General features: G+C 34.7%; 2 protein-coding genes and 1 long non-coding RNA gene across 3 annotated transcripts; 2 read left to right on the top strand and 1 right to left on the bottom strand.

Annotated features, from left to right (window-relative positions):
- Window positions 1-753, bottom strand: LOC9310798 (MACPF domain-containing protein NSL1). Its single transcript, XM_002872583.2, has 3 exons — window positions 453-753; window positions 134-375; window positions 1-55 (listed from the first exon to the last, which is right to left on the bottom strand). Exons 1-3 carry the CDS (start codon window positions 723-725, stop codon window positions 1-3), a joined length of 570 nt encoding a protein of 189 aa, XP_002872629.1. The 5' UTR covers window positions 726-753.
- Window positions 754-2,385: 1,632 nt separating this feature from the next.
- On the top strand, window positions 2,386-3,096 carry LOC110227694. The gene is made up of 2 exons (XR_002331378.1): window positions 2,386-2,481; window positions 2,874-3,096. It is a non-coding gene; the product is annotated as an uncharacterized LOC110227694 (long non-coding RNA).
- Window positions 3,097-7,848: 4,752 nt separating this feature from the next.
- LOC9308697 (ubiquitin carboxyl-terminal hydrolase MINDY-1) lies at window positions 7,849-12,274 on the top strand. Its single transcript, XM_021022961.1, has 13 exons — window positions 7,849-8,209; window positions 8,545-8,663; window positions 8,760-8,866; window positions 8,948-9,035; window positions 9,360-10,065; window positions 10,219-10,449; window positions 10,612-10,666; window positions 10,758-10,839; window positions 10,927-11,007; window positions 11,108-11,221; window positions 11,333-11,382; window positions 11,515-11,635; window positions 11,993-12,274. Exons 1-13 carry the CDS (start codon window positions 7,999-8,001, stop codon window positions 12,089-12,091), a joined length of 2,064 nt encoding a protein of 687 aa, XP_020878620.1. The 5' UTR covers window positions 7,849-7,998; the 3' UTR covers window positions 12,092-12,274.
- Window positions 12,275-14,729: the final 2,455 nt, after the last annotated feature.

The raw sequence follows: 14,729 nt of genomic DNA, 5'->3' as shown, positions 1-14,729 counted from the left end.
TTAAAATTTAGTACTCACTCCAACAACTACATGAGTACCATATTTCTCAATAAACCTATAAAAACAAAAATCAATCATAAGCTCCAAATCACACTTATCAAAAATCTCAGTGATCATCATCATCAAATCATACCCAGCAAGTGAAGCAGAGTCCCAAGAAGAAGGAACCTCACGTTTCACTTCATCACGTAGAGTCAATTGCTTCCTAACAATCTCAACACGTATATACAAGCTAATGAACCAACCATCATAAGCTAAATTCTTCACAGAGCTCGCATCTTTAGGCCAACATTTACTAAACGCAAACATATTATTAAACATCCCCGGCGGAATCTTCCCGGAGAGACACATATCTTGATTAAACTTCTCCGACATCTACACAAAAATCAAACTCAAAATTAGGGTTTCTACAAACAGGAACACGAACCAGTGATGATTAGATTTTACTAAACCTGATTAAAAGAGAGTATATCGGAGCGTAATCGAGTACGTTCAACTTTATCGCACTTAATAGAGCTCGAGACGTTGTTAACGACGATCCCACCGGGGAAGACTAAGTCACGGTTCCGGGTCGGGTCGATTTCGACTAACCTGGAACCGTCTAGTGTAGTTTTACAAGCGGAGAAACGAACATCAGAGCAGAGATCGTAACCTAATTCGATCACTGAGACGGCTTTCTCGGCGGCGGATTGAGCATCGAGGCGGGTGAAATTGTTATAGGCCATGGATCCGAGAGAGAGATGATGGTGAAAGAAAGGGAAGAGGAAATTTAAAAGATTGTGGCTTTGTGTGGTGAAGAAGAAGAAGAAGACGAGCGCGAAGCCATTGAAGTGGTCAACGGTGTATGGCTCAAATAGAGGAAAGAAAACATTTAGTCAACACGTAATTACTTTGACTTTATAGTGTTAAAGTAAAACGGACGGTCTGAAGCGATTCCGATGAGAAGCGACGAAGAGAAGCGACTCTTCTTCTTCCGATTTACAGTTTCTCGATTTACACTTAGATTATTTTTGTGTTTTTCAAATTTAGGGTAAAATTTGGAGATTTTTTATGGGTCGGATTATTTTTTATGGGCTTGGGTCGGATTATTAAGGTTGGGTCGTAGTTTTTAGAATTTGGTTTGGTTTTTGTGTCTTTTACTCAATTTTACGAATTAAAAGAAATTCAAAAATAAAAACAAAACATAAAAGTGGCATAAGAGGTTAACATTTCTCGATTAGTGGCACAAGAGGTGAACTCTCGCCACAATCTCGCTATCTCCACCGTGAATTCCATCGCCAGCCACAATCTCTACGGTTTCCTTCTGAACTTGGTGTCGTTCGACGTTGGTCTCATTCCGACCTCTAGCTCACCAAACCCTAACTCATCTTGTTCCACCACAGAGAAGAGAGAGAGAGAGATTGCTTTAGAGATGTTGTCGGACTTCAAATCAGTTTAGATCCGAAGCCATCTAAAGATGAAGCTTTTAACTTTATCCGTTTTTTATTGAAGATTTTTAGAGAGATTGAAGTCGAAAAAGTCTTGAGTTTTCAATTTTGGTTTCGGTTTTTGGTATAAGTTTTCAGTTTTGGTTTACAATCATGCTCTCTTCTCTTCTTTGCATCATATAGGTTCTTCAAAATTTAGATCTCCTTCGTCTTTAGAATAAAAGAAAGTTAACTTGGTGTTGCTCTTACCTCCTATCTTGTCGATTCAAATTAGAGGCTTTTTGAATCTGTAATTTGGGTCAACGCAGAAAAAGAAGAGATTTTTAATCATGTTTATTGCTAAATTGGTTAATTTTGCAGCTCCGTCAGTGAAGGGTACATGTGAGTTTGAAAGAGTTTATGTGGCTGGGCCTCTTGATGCTTGTCAGAATCTTTTGAATACACCAGAAGAACATAGCTCAAATGAAACTTCCCCTTTTGTGTTGATTGTAAGATGAGGCTGTAGTTTTGAGGAAAAAGTGAGAAAAGCACAAAGATCTGGTTTCAAAGCTGCCATATCTATAACAATGAAGATTGTGGAACCTTGATAGCAACTATGAACCATTCTTCTCAGTTTATTTGAGTTTGGAGCTTTAGTTCTTTAGAGAATTATTCTTTTGAGGAAGACTTTGAAACTTTGTACATTGCATTTAGGTGTGGATAACAACTCTTGAACTTGTGTGAAGTTTTGAGCTTTAGGTTCTTTAGCGGTGGATTTGCCACGGCGGTGACGTTTGTGACTGGAAACGCCAAGAAGCTTGAAGAATCAAAGTTATGCACGACATTTCTATTCCTTCCAAGTCTCTTAAACTTGACCGTGCGTACTTCTTTTGATTTCTCTATCTCTTCGATTACAATTATTTTCTATTCTTTTTAGGGTCATTGTTTTTATTGTGTATAGTTTGAGTTGTATTTGCCTCAGCTTCATGGTGACCCCAGTTTTGGGTTGGGTCAGTGAGATGTGGTTTGATGATCCAAGAAAATTGGGTGACAAAGTTTCAGAGATTGTAAAGAGGTGAGTTTTTGTGATTTAGTCGTTACTTTTCTATTTTTCTCAAGCTTTCCCTAATGTTAATGTAAAACATGGTTTCCTCTATTAGCACTCATGTTTAATCTATTAAGATTTCCTCTATTTGTTAACTGTGAATAATAATTCTTATTGTTGGATCTTCTAAGTTTACCACTAATGTTAGTGCTTCTACATGGTTGATCTGGTGAACAGATTTTTGAATACTAACACAATATTTTAAGTACAAAGCTTTTGCAGAAAGGTCGCAAAGAATCTGATCATGGTTCAGGAATTTCTTTTCACGTTGCTCTCATTTGCTTATCCAAGTTCCTTTTTTGTCGTAATGGTGGAGCTAGCTCAAACAATTCTATAATAAAATTTTTATTTCTTATGTACAGGCAAGCGGTTGGTCAATAGACGTAGTGAAGTTGTTCACAAGTCCAGTGGAGTTCAGTAAGTGGTTTTCTTGTGATTGCTTTGTGCCCTCTATAACACATTCTTGGAGTTTTGTTAAGTGTTTGACGAGATTGTGTTTATCTAGTTTCCATGGTTATGTTTCATTGATTGAGACTCTTGCATTTGCAAATTCTTTTTAATTTGTCTAACACATGCTTACAAGGATTATGCACGAGAATGGTAACGGGAAGGCGAAAGACATAGAGAAAATGAGATTGAAGTTTGTCTTCGTAATGTTAGCTTTATTTTTGCTTAAAACTTGTATGATATTGTTATGTAAAAATGGCTAATGTAATAATATGGTTATGTATGTTTGATTATTTATGAAATATAAAATTTATTTTATAAATCGAATTAAATTTATTTTGCAAAACATGATACAAATATAATAATTATATATAAATCCAATTAAATTTATATAGAAAATATAAAAATGCTGTAATACAATATAAAATAGCATTAAAAGTGTGTTATAATATAGTATATTAGAGCACTCTATTATTGCTATAATTAAACAACTTATAATAGCATGTCCGAAAACGCTATCGTATGTGTGATACCTATCATAGCTGCCGATGTCATAGCATTTGTGAATTCGCTATGGAATATGTATGATAGCAGATTTTTCGTGCTAACAATGTGCATATTTCTTGTTGTGGATGTGGACCAAAATATCATGTCCTAGTAGGATATCCGGAGTAAACTAAGTAGTACTTTCTATTTGGCGGATGTGGAAAATAAGCTTCATTTCTCGCACAGTGAGTTAATACCTTTGTATCATGTGCTCTTCCGGGTACACCAACATAGGCATATATGAACTTCATGTCGAATTTACATATAGCAAGGACATTCATCTGATTTATGTACTTCTAGATCTGATTTTTGTTTATTCAAAATTGAAAATTATATATTCCATTGAAATATGGGAAAAAAAATTACCATACTGGATGTCTCTTTTTTCCTGAATACATTATGGTAAATTAGAATGTCATCATCATCCTTGTGAATAAGTAATCTAGTTATTGAAGAGAGCATTGTGTGAATATATCTTGTGTCCACGTCTTTTTACCACCTTAATATCACGGTGAATAGAGCATATATAATTAAGAACAGTGAATAGAGCATTGATAACAACAGTTGCTCTGAACACGTTATGTACGAGCATGAATAAATGAAAACAGTTGCTAATACGTACCGAAGCTTTCAAACCAAATACACCAATAGGTCGGAGCATGTTCACATTGTTGTTGCCAACAAAATTTTGGGCCATACGGATGATGGTTCTAGAAAGAATCTGCTCGCAGTGATGATGAGCCGTGTGCTCTGATATACAAGAAGCAAGTTATATAACCTTGATTTTGTTTTCAAAGTTAACAATGGCTACATTTTTTCTCTTCAACAATGAAAAAAACAATCTTTCTTTGAGCAAGTCTAACCCCATCAATAAAGGAGGGAATTGATCTTTCGAAAATCTCTTGGGCGGCGAAATATTAACTCCTCGTTTATGAAGTTACCATAACCCATCAATAAATGAGGCATTCTGTGACTGCTAAACGAACAGTCCCATAATCAACATTAAAAATACCAACACATTGACATGCTTGTACAAGAGTTGTGAAATAGAATGAGGTTATTCTGATGCTTCATAATTTATCTCCCTTGTGAATTGAGATTGATGGTTATGTTATGTTACCAACACTTTGATGGTTTCTCAAAATTAGTCATTAACGTGATATATTTTATAAAACATAATTTATACACTATTATTCCTTTTAAAAGATATTAAAACTCAATTATAAAATTATGGTTACATTTTCAATTTTTTTTTTATAAATTATGCTTATATATTAAGGTGAAATAAATACTAGAAGAAAATACAATCAAAGTGTAAAACACACCATTTTTTAAGACGTGGAGGCACTTTTTTGTATTTTTTTTTACGTTTTAAACTTCCTAATCGCTAAACATTGAAATCGGCCCACCAATTTTATAATTTCTTTCTAGATCATCAAATGGGAAAATGGTCTATTCTCCACGAGAAGTATTACATCATATCAGATAGAATCCAATCTATGACCATGTGTTAGATGTTCCCGAAAATGTATTTCTCAACTCATTTCCCCAAAAATTCATAGTTGAATCCTATTTCTCCCTAGAATAAAAGCTTTCGTCTAATTTATACACAAACATTGGTTTTATTCGGTTTACTGTTTGCTTACCAAACTAACAAAAAATACTAAACCGGATTAAACCTAATCTAAACCAATTCTAACCCAATTACAACTAATTGAACCCAACCCAAGCAAACCCACCCAACCCAACATTCTTCTTCACCCTAACATACCAATTCTCCTTCCTTCTCTCCCGTAATCTCTCTATGTTCATCTTCTAGCTTCACTCGCTCTCTTCGTCATAGCTTAACCTTTATTCAGAAGTTGTACTTATGAAACCTTGTAAAACCTGAATATTTCAACAGGGGCACAATCTAATATTTGTAAAACAAATAACATAGAACAAGTATCAAAAATCAACAATACCGAAAGGATGATTGAAGAACAGAGATTGACGGTGGTAACCAGAGTCAAACACTTTGATGATATCTCTCCTTAACTTAAAAATCGCCCCGTATTTTGCCGGTTTGATGACAATTAGAGTCCTAGGATAAATTGTTTCTCTTTTTGATTGCAACACTCAAATCAAAAGCTAATCGAACACTAGTCTTGTGTTGTACTCTTAGACACAAACAAAAAGAAGAAGAGAGAAGAGATGGATTTTTATGCTTTGATCAATAATCAGAATGAGAAGACAAAGGCTTGACCTTATAGTAAAAGCTCAACGTCTATACCATAAAGAGGAGGATACGAGAGTTATGAGAATTGATTCTCTAACGTCAATGTCGTAAATTGATTCCAACCTTGATTCACAAGACTTAATTAGGTTGTTACAAAATCAATCAAGGAGATATTTCTTTGAATTAGTCAACAACATAATTCAATATGGATTAGGGCAAACAAGAATAAACTAATGGGTTACAAGCCCATATTATTAATCTCAAATCCCAAATTCAACCCATATGTGTTTGGGTTTCTCCTTTAACCTCCAAAGTGGTCCAATTAACATTTAGTTAAAATCTCAAGCTTAGCAAGCTAACCACTTTGGACCTCCATTTCTCATTCAAACGAATTCCGTTTTTGACATTCCAATACACCACCACGTAGTGCTCGCAGCAACGATTTCATCGTGCCCAAGAACCGGTCATTCCGGTAAACGTTTTCACCGGGAAATCCAACGTAACAATGGTCAAAACCATTTTTGTCAAAAATAAGTTCCAACAAACCTAACCTATCTCCACTTTCATGGATTTTCTTAGATCGGCGAATCCTATTTCCAGATTTTTTTTAATGTATTTGAATCCTTTAGATCTAAAAATAATTATTTGTAATCATAAAATATCTCATATATTATTATATAAATTATTGACAGAATCGAATCTGCAACTTAACGGCTGTTAACAGGCGTAACAGAATTATGTGATGGTGTTAAATTTGAATCCCCATATTTTAATCTATATATACAATCATTTCACGAATGGATTGTCGTGGTATAGTGGTAACAATAAGGAATGAACTGCCTTTTAAACCCAAGTTCGACCAAGAAAATGAAATTGTTTTTTTTTTTTTTTTTTTAAACCCTAACCCCTTCACATTAAATCCTAGCGCCGTCTCAGCCTTCTTCGCCGCTTTAGTCTTCTTCTTCGTCTATAACTTTGTATGAGATGAGAATCGAAAGTTGCAGTGATCCATGGATTGGTTCAGGTGTGAATCAAAGAGAACGATGGTTGCCGCAGCGGTTGAATCGGCGGAGGAGAAGAAGCATGGTCAGAAGTTGCAGCGACGGTTGCTCGATTTGTTGACGTTAATGGCGACGAAGAAGATCACCAGTTTGAATTCCGATTCAATCCGGTTAACAGAAAACCGTGAACCGAAAATGAAAAAAAATATTACTTCCGAAGAGACTCTCTCAGGTTCAGATTGTATTCAACCCCACATGTTACCATTAGACCACACCAATTTTATAATAAATAGTACTCCCTCCGTTTTCGAATAGTTGTCGTTTTAGAGCATTTTTTTTGTTTTAAATTAGTTGTCGTTTTAAGGTAATAATGTAACTTATGCCAATAACTACCCAAATTACCCTCATTTAATTAAACACAAATTATTTGTAAATAATTACTTGTCATTTTTATGAAGTTAATATAGTCATTGTATACTTTATCTTAATTTGTCTAAATACAGTTAAAACGACAACTTTTCAAAAACAGAGGGAGTATTAAAATAGTTGTATATATATATAGATTAAAATATGGGAGATTCAAATTTAACACCGCCAAATGATTCTATTATGTCTTTTAACGGCTATTAAATTGCAGGTTCGATTTCACCAATAATTTATATACAAAATATTTTATGACTACAAATAATCAAATGGCATATTTTTATTTTAATCTAAAAATATTGGATAATATACGTTCAAATAAAAATTATTATGGGGTTTTTTTTGTAATTTTCTCTAAAATAAATTAATTAGAAATAAAGAAACTATTAAAAGATGACTTATTAGGAAATGACGGTCTGATGATAAGAAATTAAGACTTTTATTAGTATCTTAAATTGACCCTTACCCCGAGAAGATACGCACTAAATATACCAAATTGGTTTATCCAAACCGTAATGATCAAACCATAATTCTTCCTCATACATCAAATACCGGAACAAATTTGATCGTTACAACAATTGGTTCAATAGCAATTAGACCATAAAGTTATTTAGATTTGGTACGTACCGGTTTGGTTATGCGATTCCTTAAAGTTCTTTCTCGAAATATAAATTAAATCCTCTTTGCTCTCTCGCTCGCTTCCTCTTTCGATTTGGATCAGAAAAAAAAAAAAAATTTCTTCGGAATTTCCAATAATCTGTCTCTCTTCTTCTTCTTCTTCTTCTTCTTCGATCGAAATTTGACTTTTTCGAATTTGATTTTTATTAGCTTTGGTTGAGATCATCATCGTCAATGGCGACCGCTTCATCTTCAGAATCTCCTAACGAAGAAACGCATACGAATCAAGAAGCGATGCAGCAGCAAGATTTGTTGCCAAAGGAAACTACTAATACTACGGAGGAAGAGGAGATTTTGTATAAGACGAAATCGATTCAGTTCCTTGGACGAACCACACCTATCATTCTCCAGAACGAAAATGGACCTTGTCCTTTATTAGCCATTTGTATGTTTCTATTTCTCCATTTTCGTTCATCTTAGGGTTGATTCAAACTTCGTTTAGATCGTAAAATAGGATTTGGAATGTGGAATTTCGGTGTTATGATCATTGATTCATTAGGTTTGCGTTACTGATTTTGTGGAATTTGGAAAAGAAATTGAAGAATCGGTGTTAGGTTTGCTTGTTCCGTACAATGTAATCAATGTTATTACTAGGTGTTTTCTTCAATCATTGATTTGATGCTGCTTAATGTACCAATCATCAGATTTTGTTGGTAGGGACAGAAATTTTTCTGAGTACTCTACTTATAAAATGTTGTTATTGATTGTTGGATGCAACAGGTAATGTTCTTCTCTTGAGAAACAACTTGAAACTAAATCCTGACTGTTATGAGGTTTCTCAAGAGAGATTGATGTCTCTCGTGGTCGACAGACTGATTGATTCCAATAGTAAAGTCAATGTAATAAGCTGGCTTCTTATCTTGCATGTTCTTTATATTATCTTATGGGTTGAGTCTATGGGGGTGAACTTTATTTTTTGTATTTCTCAATGGCAGAACAAAGATGAAGGATATATTGAGAATCAGCAACAGAACATTGCTGATGCAATTGATCTTCTTCCACGACTTACTACTGGAATTGATGTCAATATTAAATTCAGGAGGTTAATACTTTGTGATCTGTTTCTGCTTCTACTATGTAGAAATTCATAAGTTAATAACCATGAGTCTTTACCTCGTTGCAGGATTGATGATTTTGAGTTCACCCCTGAGTGTGCAATATTTGATTTACTTGACATTCCCTTATATCATGGATGGATAGTTGATCCTCAGGTATATCACTTGGTTTCATACTTTATCTGAATGGCTTCGTCAACGCGTAAATATTCAAAATTCTTTAGTATAGGCTGTTGACGTTTTTCATTTCGTTCTTGTCTTTTGTGTGTGAATGTTTGGGATGTGGGGTCATATTCTCTTCTTTATCTTCTTGAGAGTTGACAAACAAAACAGAGGTTACTATATTCTTTTTATCCATTGTTTGGCTTGTTATGGATTGGAACAGTGATCAAGAGCACTCCTTTTAAGATGGTTTCTTTATCAATCCTGTGTCTGTAGTAAAAGAAATGATTCAATTGCTTCCCCTGTGCATACCTACAGGATGTTGAAGCAGCTAATGCAATTGGAAGCAAGTCGTATAATGCTCTAATGGGTGAGCTAGTTGCCCTGGAGACGCAGAATGTAGAGGCTCAAGGTGATCAAAATCCCGGAGAAGATTCTGTTGATTTTGCTGCGGCAACTACTGCAGCTTTAGGGGTTCCTTCACCTTGTCTTTCGAAAACAAGATCTTTTGATGATTCTCCACCTGCGGCTGCAGAGCTTCGCAGAATGAGAAAGGGGGATCTTGAAGAAGAAACAGAGTTGTTGCAAGCCTTGCAGTTATCACAGGGGCAGGGGAATGATTCAACTCCAAACACTCACGGAGACTCAACCAATCAAGACTCTGCGTTCACATTTTCAGATGCAAGTCCAACTAGCACCCATGGTACTAATATCAGTCAGCTAGACCAGTTTAAATCTGATGATGATAAAGCATCAGAAAATGATGGCAATGTGATCAAAGTTGGGGAATTTCAGACACCGATTACAATTAAAAGTGAGGATCTCAACCATGATCAATTATCTTCGAAGCAAACTGGAGTTGAAACGGCCTGTGATGTTGAGAACGCGAGTAGCAGTAAAAAGGCCATTGTCGATGTAACTTCTTCTGAGGCGCTCTTTGTGGATAAGGCTAATCTGGAGTCAGCGAAAATTGAAAGCAGTTCTGAGAGTCTACTCAAGTCTGATGCAGCTTCTGTTGATCCAGGTAGTTTTTTGCTCTTCCATAGATGGTGTAACCTTATAGATGTCTCTTTACATAATTAAACTACTCCTGCATCTTATATTATTGTCATGGCTAACATTGCATCTGAAGATCTTGAGATGAAAATTCTTACTCAGATGACCATTGCATCTCCAGATTTTAGTTGCAGATCCCAGCATGACAATGTGCCCAATGCGTTTACCTCACCTGTACCTACCGATGAACCTATGTACGAAGGTGAGGAATGTGTAAACACAGTGGCTCCAGTTTGTGCAGACAAAGAACCTGTTTATGAAGGTGAGTCACTTCTGGGTAAAAGGGTTGAGAAGGATGTGGGTGATTGTTCTTCTGAAGGAAGGGCTACAGATGGGCTCACAGCAGAAGAAGGTAAATTATACCGTGTCTGATCTACTTGGGATATACTTGAAATACATTTTTCAGAAACTCATAAATGCATGCCATTGTGGTTAGATACGCTCTCTATGCTCTAATTCGCATGTTTCCATATATTCTTGCAATTGCTAATTAATTGTTCTTGTGTTTTTCCAGGTGAACTAATCAGGAACTTTATGAAGAATAGTGCAAGTCAATTAACCTTTTGTGGGTGCGTGATCTTATTCATGGTTGGGAAGTCATATATTTTAATTGACTGCTCGTGTTTGATCTTACATTTATTTATTGATCATATCTTACAGACTCTTTCGCTTGCAAGAAGGCCTTAAAGAACGTGAACTCTGTGTTTTTTTCCGCAACAATCATTTCTGCACCATGTTCAAGGTTTGTTTAGTTTGTAGATATTTCAATCTTTTGAATTGTAAAAGGTTAATTCCGATTAAATACTTGTTGTTGTTTTCGTTTTTTCAGTATGAAGGTGAACTTTATCTTTTGGCTACAGATCAAGGTTACCTGAACCAGCCTGATTTGGTTTGGGAAAAACTAAACGAGGTATCAGCAAAGTTACTAACTCACTATTTGTCTTATCTGCTAATTCTGGCCTCTAAGGAGATACCACTATATCCACTATTGACATGCAATCTGGTTTCAGGTTAATGGCGACACTGCATTCATGACTGCTACCTTCAAGGATTTCAAGATTGACAGTAGCACAGGTGGCGCAAGTGGCACATGGGATGAACGAAACGCAGTCACAAATACTGCTGTATGTTCTCTTGATAACATAGTCATCTCTTGATAACATAGTCACTAATCCACATAAGATCTTCTTTTACCATTTTAATCATTTTCTTTTTCTTTTGGTTCTCCCTCACAGGATTATCTTGCAAGCATCAACAATGTAGCGGACACAGACATAGATGTCAAGTAAATATCTCATACCTTTCTTTGACCACTAACCAATTGTCTCTCATTAGAAACACATTTTATGCATTTGTTATAGTTGTGCTCTTTAAAACGTAAATATGATTGTTTGATTCCCATCATGGTACTATGCAGCTCTGATCTACAACTAGCAATAGCTTTGCAACAACAAGAGTTTGAGGACCAGAGCCCACGTAGTAACCCAACTCCACAACCAACAAGTGTTGCTACCTCACGATTGGTCACTGGTCCACAGGTATTTCATTCCTACTCATAACACTATATTCTAGAAAAGCAGGAAGCAACACAAATGGTAAATAATGATTATAAGAAAAAGGTAAATTACGGTTTGACTTGCACATTGCAAACACTATACAACAATGATTATAAGAAAAGGTAAGAGAACCGTAAAAGCAAATTTGCAAGTCTTTAGTACATTTGTTTTCTGTCCATATGCTTTACCTGCTAAAGGTGAGTTTGCAGGTACCAATTGCGAGTATAAAACATTGACAATGATCATACCGTAATCAGAATCTCATTGAAAATGTAGCTTTACTTTCTTTTGGTGTTTCGATGAGTGTTAATGATCAGATATTGTATTGACCATTGGAAGGTACCAAGGAGCAGCCACAGGCCATCATCAGCTGCAGCGTCTTCAAGACACGACGGCAAATCCCCAAAAGATAAAGATAGCAAATGTAGAATCATGTAAATCTTCATTTCACTTCTGTAAATGTCCAACTTTTTATACTCCCTAACTAATTTTAATCCTTTAAAAGCATTTTGGTTTTAACAAAAAAAAAACTAAACTGTAATTGCGCTTTGCCTAAACTATTTTTTTGTTGCTCATAAAAATCAGAGCTTTCTTTTATCCTATTGAGAAGTGGGAGACGAATTAGTGTTTTGAGTTACGTTTGGCTTTCGTGATGTCTTTTAATTTCTAATTAAATACTCCCTTTGTCCTCTTTTATTAGATGTTTTGGCTAAATGCACAAGAATTTTTTTTTTTAAAAGTTTCCCATTTATAAAAATTTAACCATTAAGAAAAAATACTACATAATTTATATTAGACATATGGAGTATGCTAGTAATTCTGCTTAGCCGGCTCGGTTTGACTAATCCCCAATATATATATATAAAATGTCATGATTTTATTATTAATTACTCTACTATATGATTTAATATAATGATTTTTCGAATGTTTAATTCTTGTTGATATTTATAAATAGTAATATGATTTCATTTAAAGAAAATGTCATGATTTAATTATTAATTACGCTACTATATGATTTAATTTAATGATTTTTTCGAATCTTGTTGATATATTTAAATAGTAATACTATAGGATTTAATTGAAGGAAAATATCATGATTTAATTATTAATTACACTACTATATGATTTAATTTAATGATTTTTTCGAATGTTTACTTCTTGTTGATATATATATATACTAGGGAAGGTCCCCGCGCCCAGCGCGGGGTTGTATGTTGATTAAGACCAGAATTAATAATTAATATTTAGGGTTATCAAGTTAGGGATATTTATTGAATTAATTTTGTCAAGAGTCTAATTTTTATAACGACATTAATATAGAATTATGGTAAAACGATATAACTTTTGATATATATTATTAGTAATCAACAATTAATAGTGTTTTTGAATCACAAACAATTATTAGTGTTTATATCTTGATATACTAGGGGAGGTCTCCGCGCCCAGCGCGGGGTTGTATGTTGATTAAGACCAGAATTAATAATTAATATTTAGGGTTATCAAGTTAGGGATATTTATTGAATTAATTTTGTCAAGAGTCTAATTTTTATAACGACATTAATATAGAATTATGGTAAAACGCTATAACTTTTGATATATATTATTAGTAATCAACAATTAATAGTGTTTTTGAATCACAAACAATTATTAGTGTTTATATCTTGATATATATAATAGAATTAAATATAAAAAATCTATATATTTAAACCAACAATAGATTAGCAACGCCCCGACCGCCACTGTCCATGGGTTCCCACGTCCAGTCTCGGTCTTTAGGCCCATCTTCTTTGTTTTGTCGTACTCTTGATTTTATGACATATTCATGCTTACTCGTTTCTTTCATATTAGCAACGCCCCGACCGCCACTGTCCGTGGGCTCCCCACGTCCAGTTTCGGTCTTTAGGCCCATCTTCTTTGTTTTGTCGTACTCTTGATTTTATGACATATTCATGCTTACTCGTTTCTTTCATATTTGTAATGCCACGACCGCCACTGTCTGTGGGTTCCCACGTCCAGTTTCGTTCTTTGAGCACATCTTCTTGGTTTTGTAGTACTCTTGGTTTTATGACATATTCACGCTTCCTCGTTTCTTTCATATTTGTAATGCTCCGACCGCCACTGTCTGTGGGTTCCCCACGTCCAGTTTCGGACTTTAATTTGGGCCCATCTTCCTGGTTTTTGTTGTATTCTTGATTTTATGACATATTCATGCTTTTAGATTGTATGTCACTGGAGTTTTTCGTAGTTGGAAACAAATAATTGAAAAATATAATCTCTTACCATATCTCTTACCTATCAAGTAAGTCATCTTGCTCTTTGAAGTAGTTATGTACGTAAAATTTCAATGGTATAGAAACAGGCATCTCTTTTGTATATATCGTGTCATATTTATCGTCCCTATTGTAGTATCTTTGTCTCTACCTTCGCCATTGGTCGCTGCGTAACCCTTCAGTTGATCTCTTGTTTATAAAACCCATATAAAAAGTTGTAAGAGAAATATCATTTTCTTAACTGTATCGTATATGTATTTGTAGTATATTGATCTGAGATTGCAAAGATGTATGCCTATCAAGAAGCTCTTAGCAAAGTAAACACTGAAGATAGGTACTAAAAATGAGAGGATTACAGAGAGCAAGTATCTATCCCTTAGAAACCACTATGTGCAACTGAGAATAATTCATATATGTACATACATACACATGTATACAACGTATTGAAGCTTTTAAATTTAAATATCGAATGCTACAAAACTGGAAAATTGCTTGTGGAGAGAGCAATATGAACATGGCCACATATATAACAAATAACCGATTATGCTTGTCGTAGATCATTCTCTTTCAAACCAAAAGTTTTACCTAAACAACATATCAAGTGACTCACAAGAGATACATAAGAGCCATATCCTAAAAATATCCGGCAAAGCAAAAACGCTCCAGGTTCGAGAAGGAAGTCATTGGAAAATTTGAGTATATACCAAACTGGAGAGTAATTCGGCTACAAAGAGAGATGTGTTGGCTTTGAAGAAAAAGCTATGTGATGTTCTACCTTTTATTTATGAATTTTATGCTATGAATAT

The sequence above is a fragment of the Arabidopsis lyrata genome (assembly GCF_000004255.2).
Source record: "Arabidopsis lyrata subsp. lyrata unplaced genomic scaffold ARALYscaffold_6, whole genome shotgun sequence".
In the NCBI taxonomy this organism is placed as follows: domain Eukaryota; kingdom Viridiplantae; phylum Streptophyta; class Magnoliopsida; order Brassicales; family Brassicaceae; genus Arabidopsis; species Arabidopsis lyrata.
Note: the sequence above shows the minus strand (reverse complement) of the source record. Positions and strands in the feature narration are given on the sequence as shown.

Bases quoted from the DNA above. Each gene is read 5' to 3' on its own strand.
- LOC9310798 (XM_002872583.2), bottom strand. From the start codon at position 725: ATGGCCTATAACAATTTCACCCGCCTCGATGCTCAATCCGCCGCCGAG. The intron at 376-452 runs GTTTAGTAAAAT...ATTTTTGTGTAG, and splicing joins ATATACTCTCTTTTAATCAG to ATGTCGGAGAAGTTTAATCA. The intron at 56-133 runs GTATGATTTGAT...TTGTTTTTATAG, and splicing joins GACTCTGCTTCACTTGCTGG to GTTTATTGAGAAATATGGTA.
- LOC9308697 (XM_021022961.1), top strand. From the start codon at position 7,999: ATGGCGACCGCTTCATCTTCAGAATCTCCTAACGAAGAAACGCATACG. The intron at 10,450-10,611 runs GTAAATTATACC...GTGTTTTTCCAG, and splicing joins TGGGCTCACAGCAGAAGAAG to GTGAACTAATCAGGAACTTT. The intron at 11,222-11,332 runs GTATGTTCTCTT...TCTCCCTCACAG, and splicing joins ACGCAGTCACAAATACTGCT to GATTATCTTGCAAGCATCAA.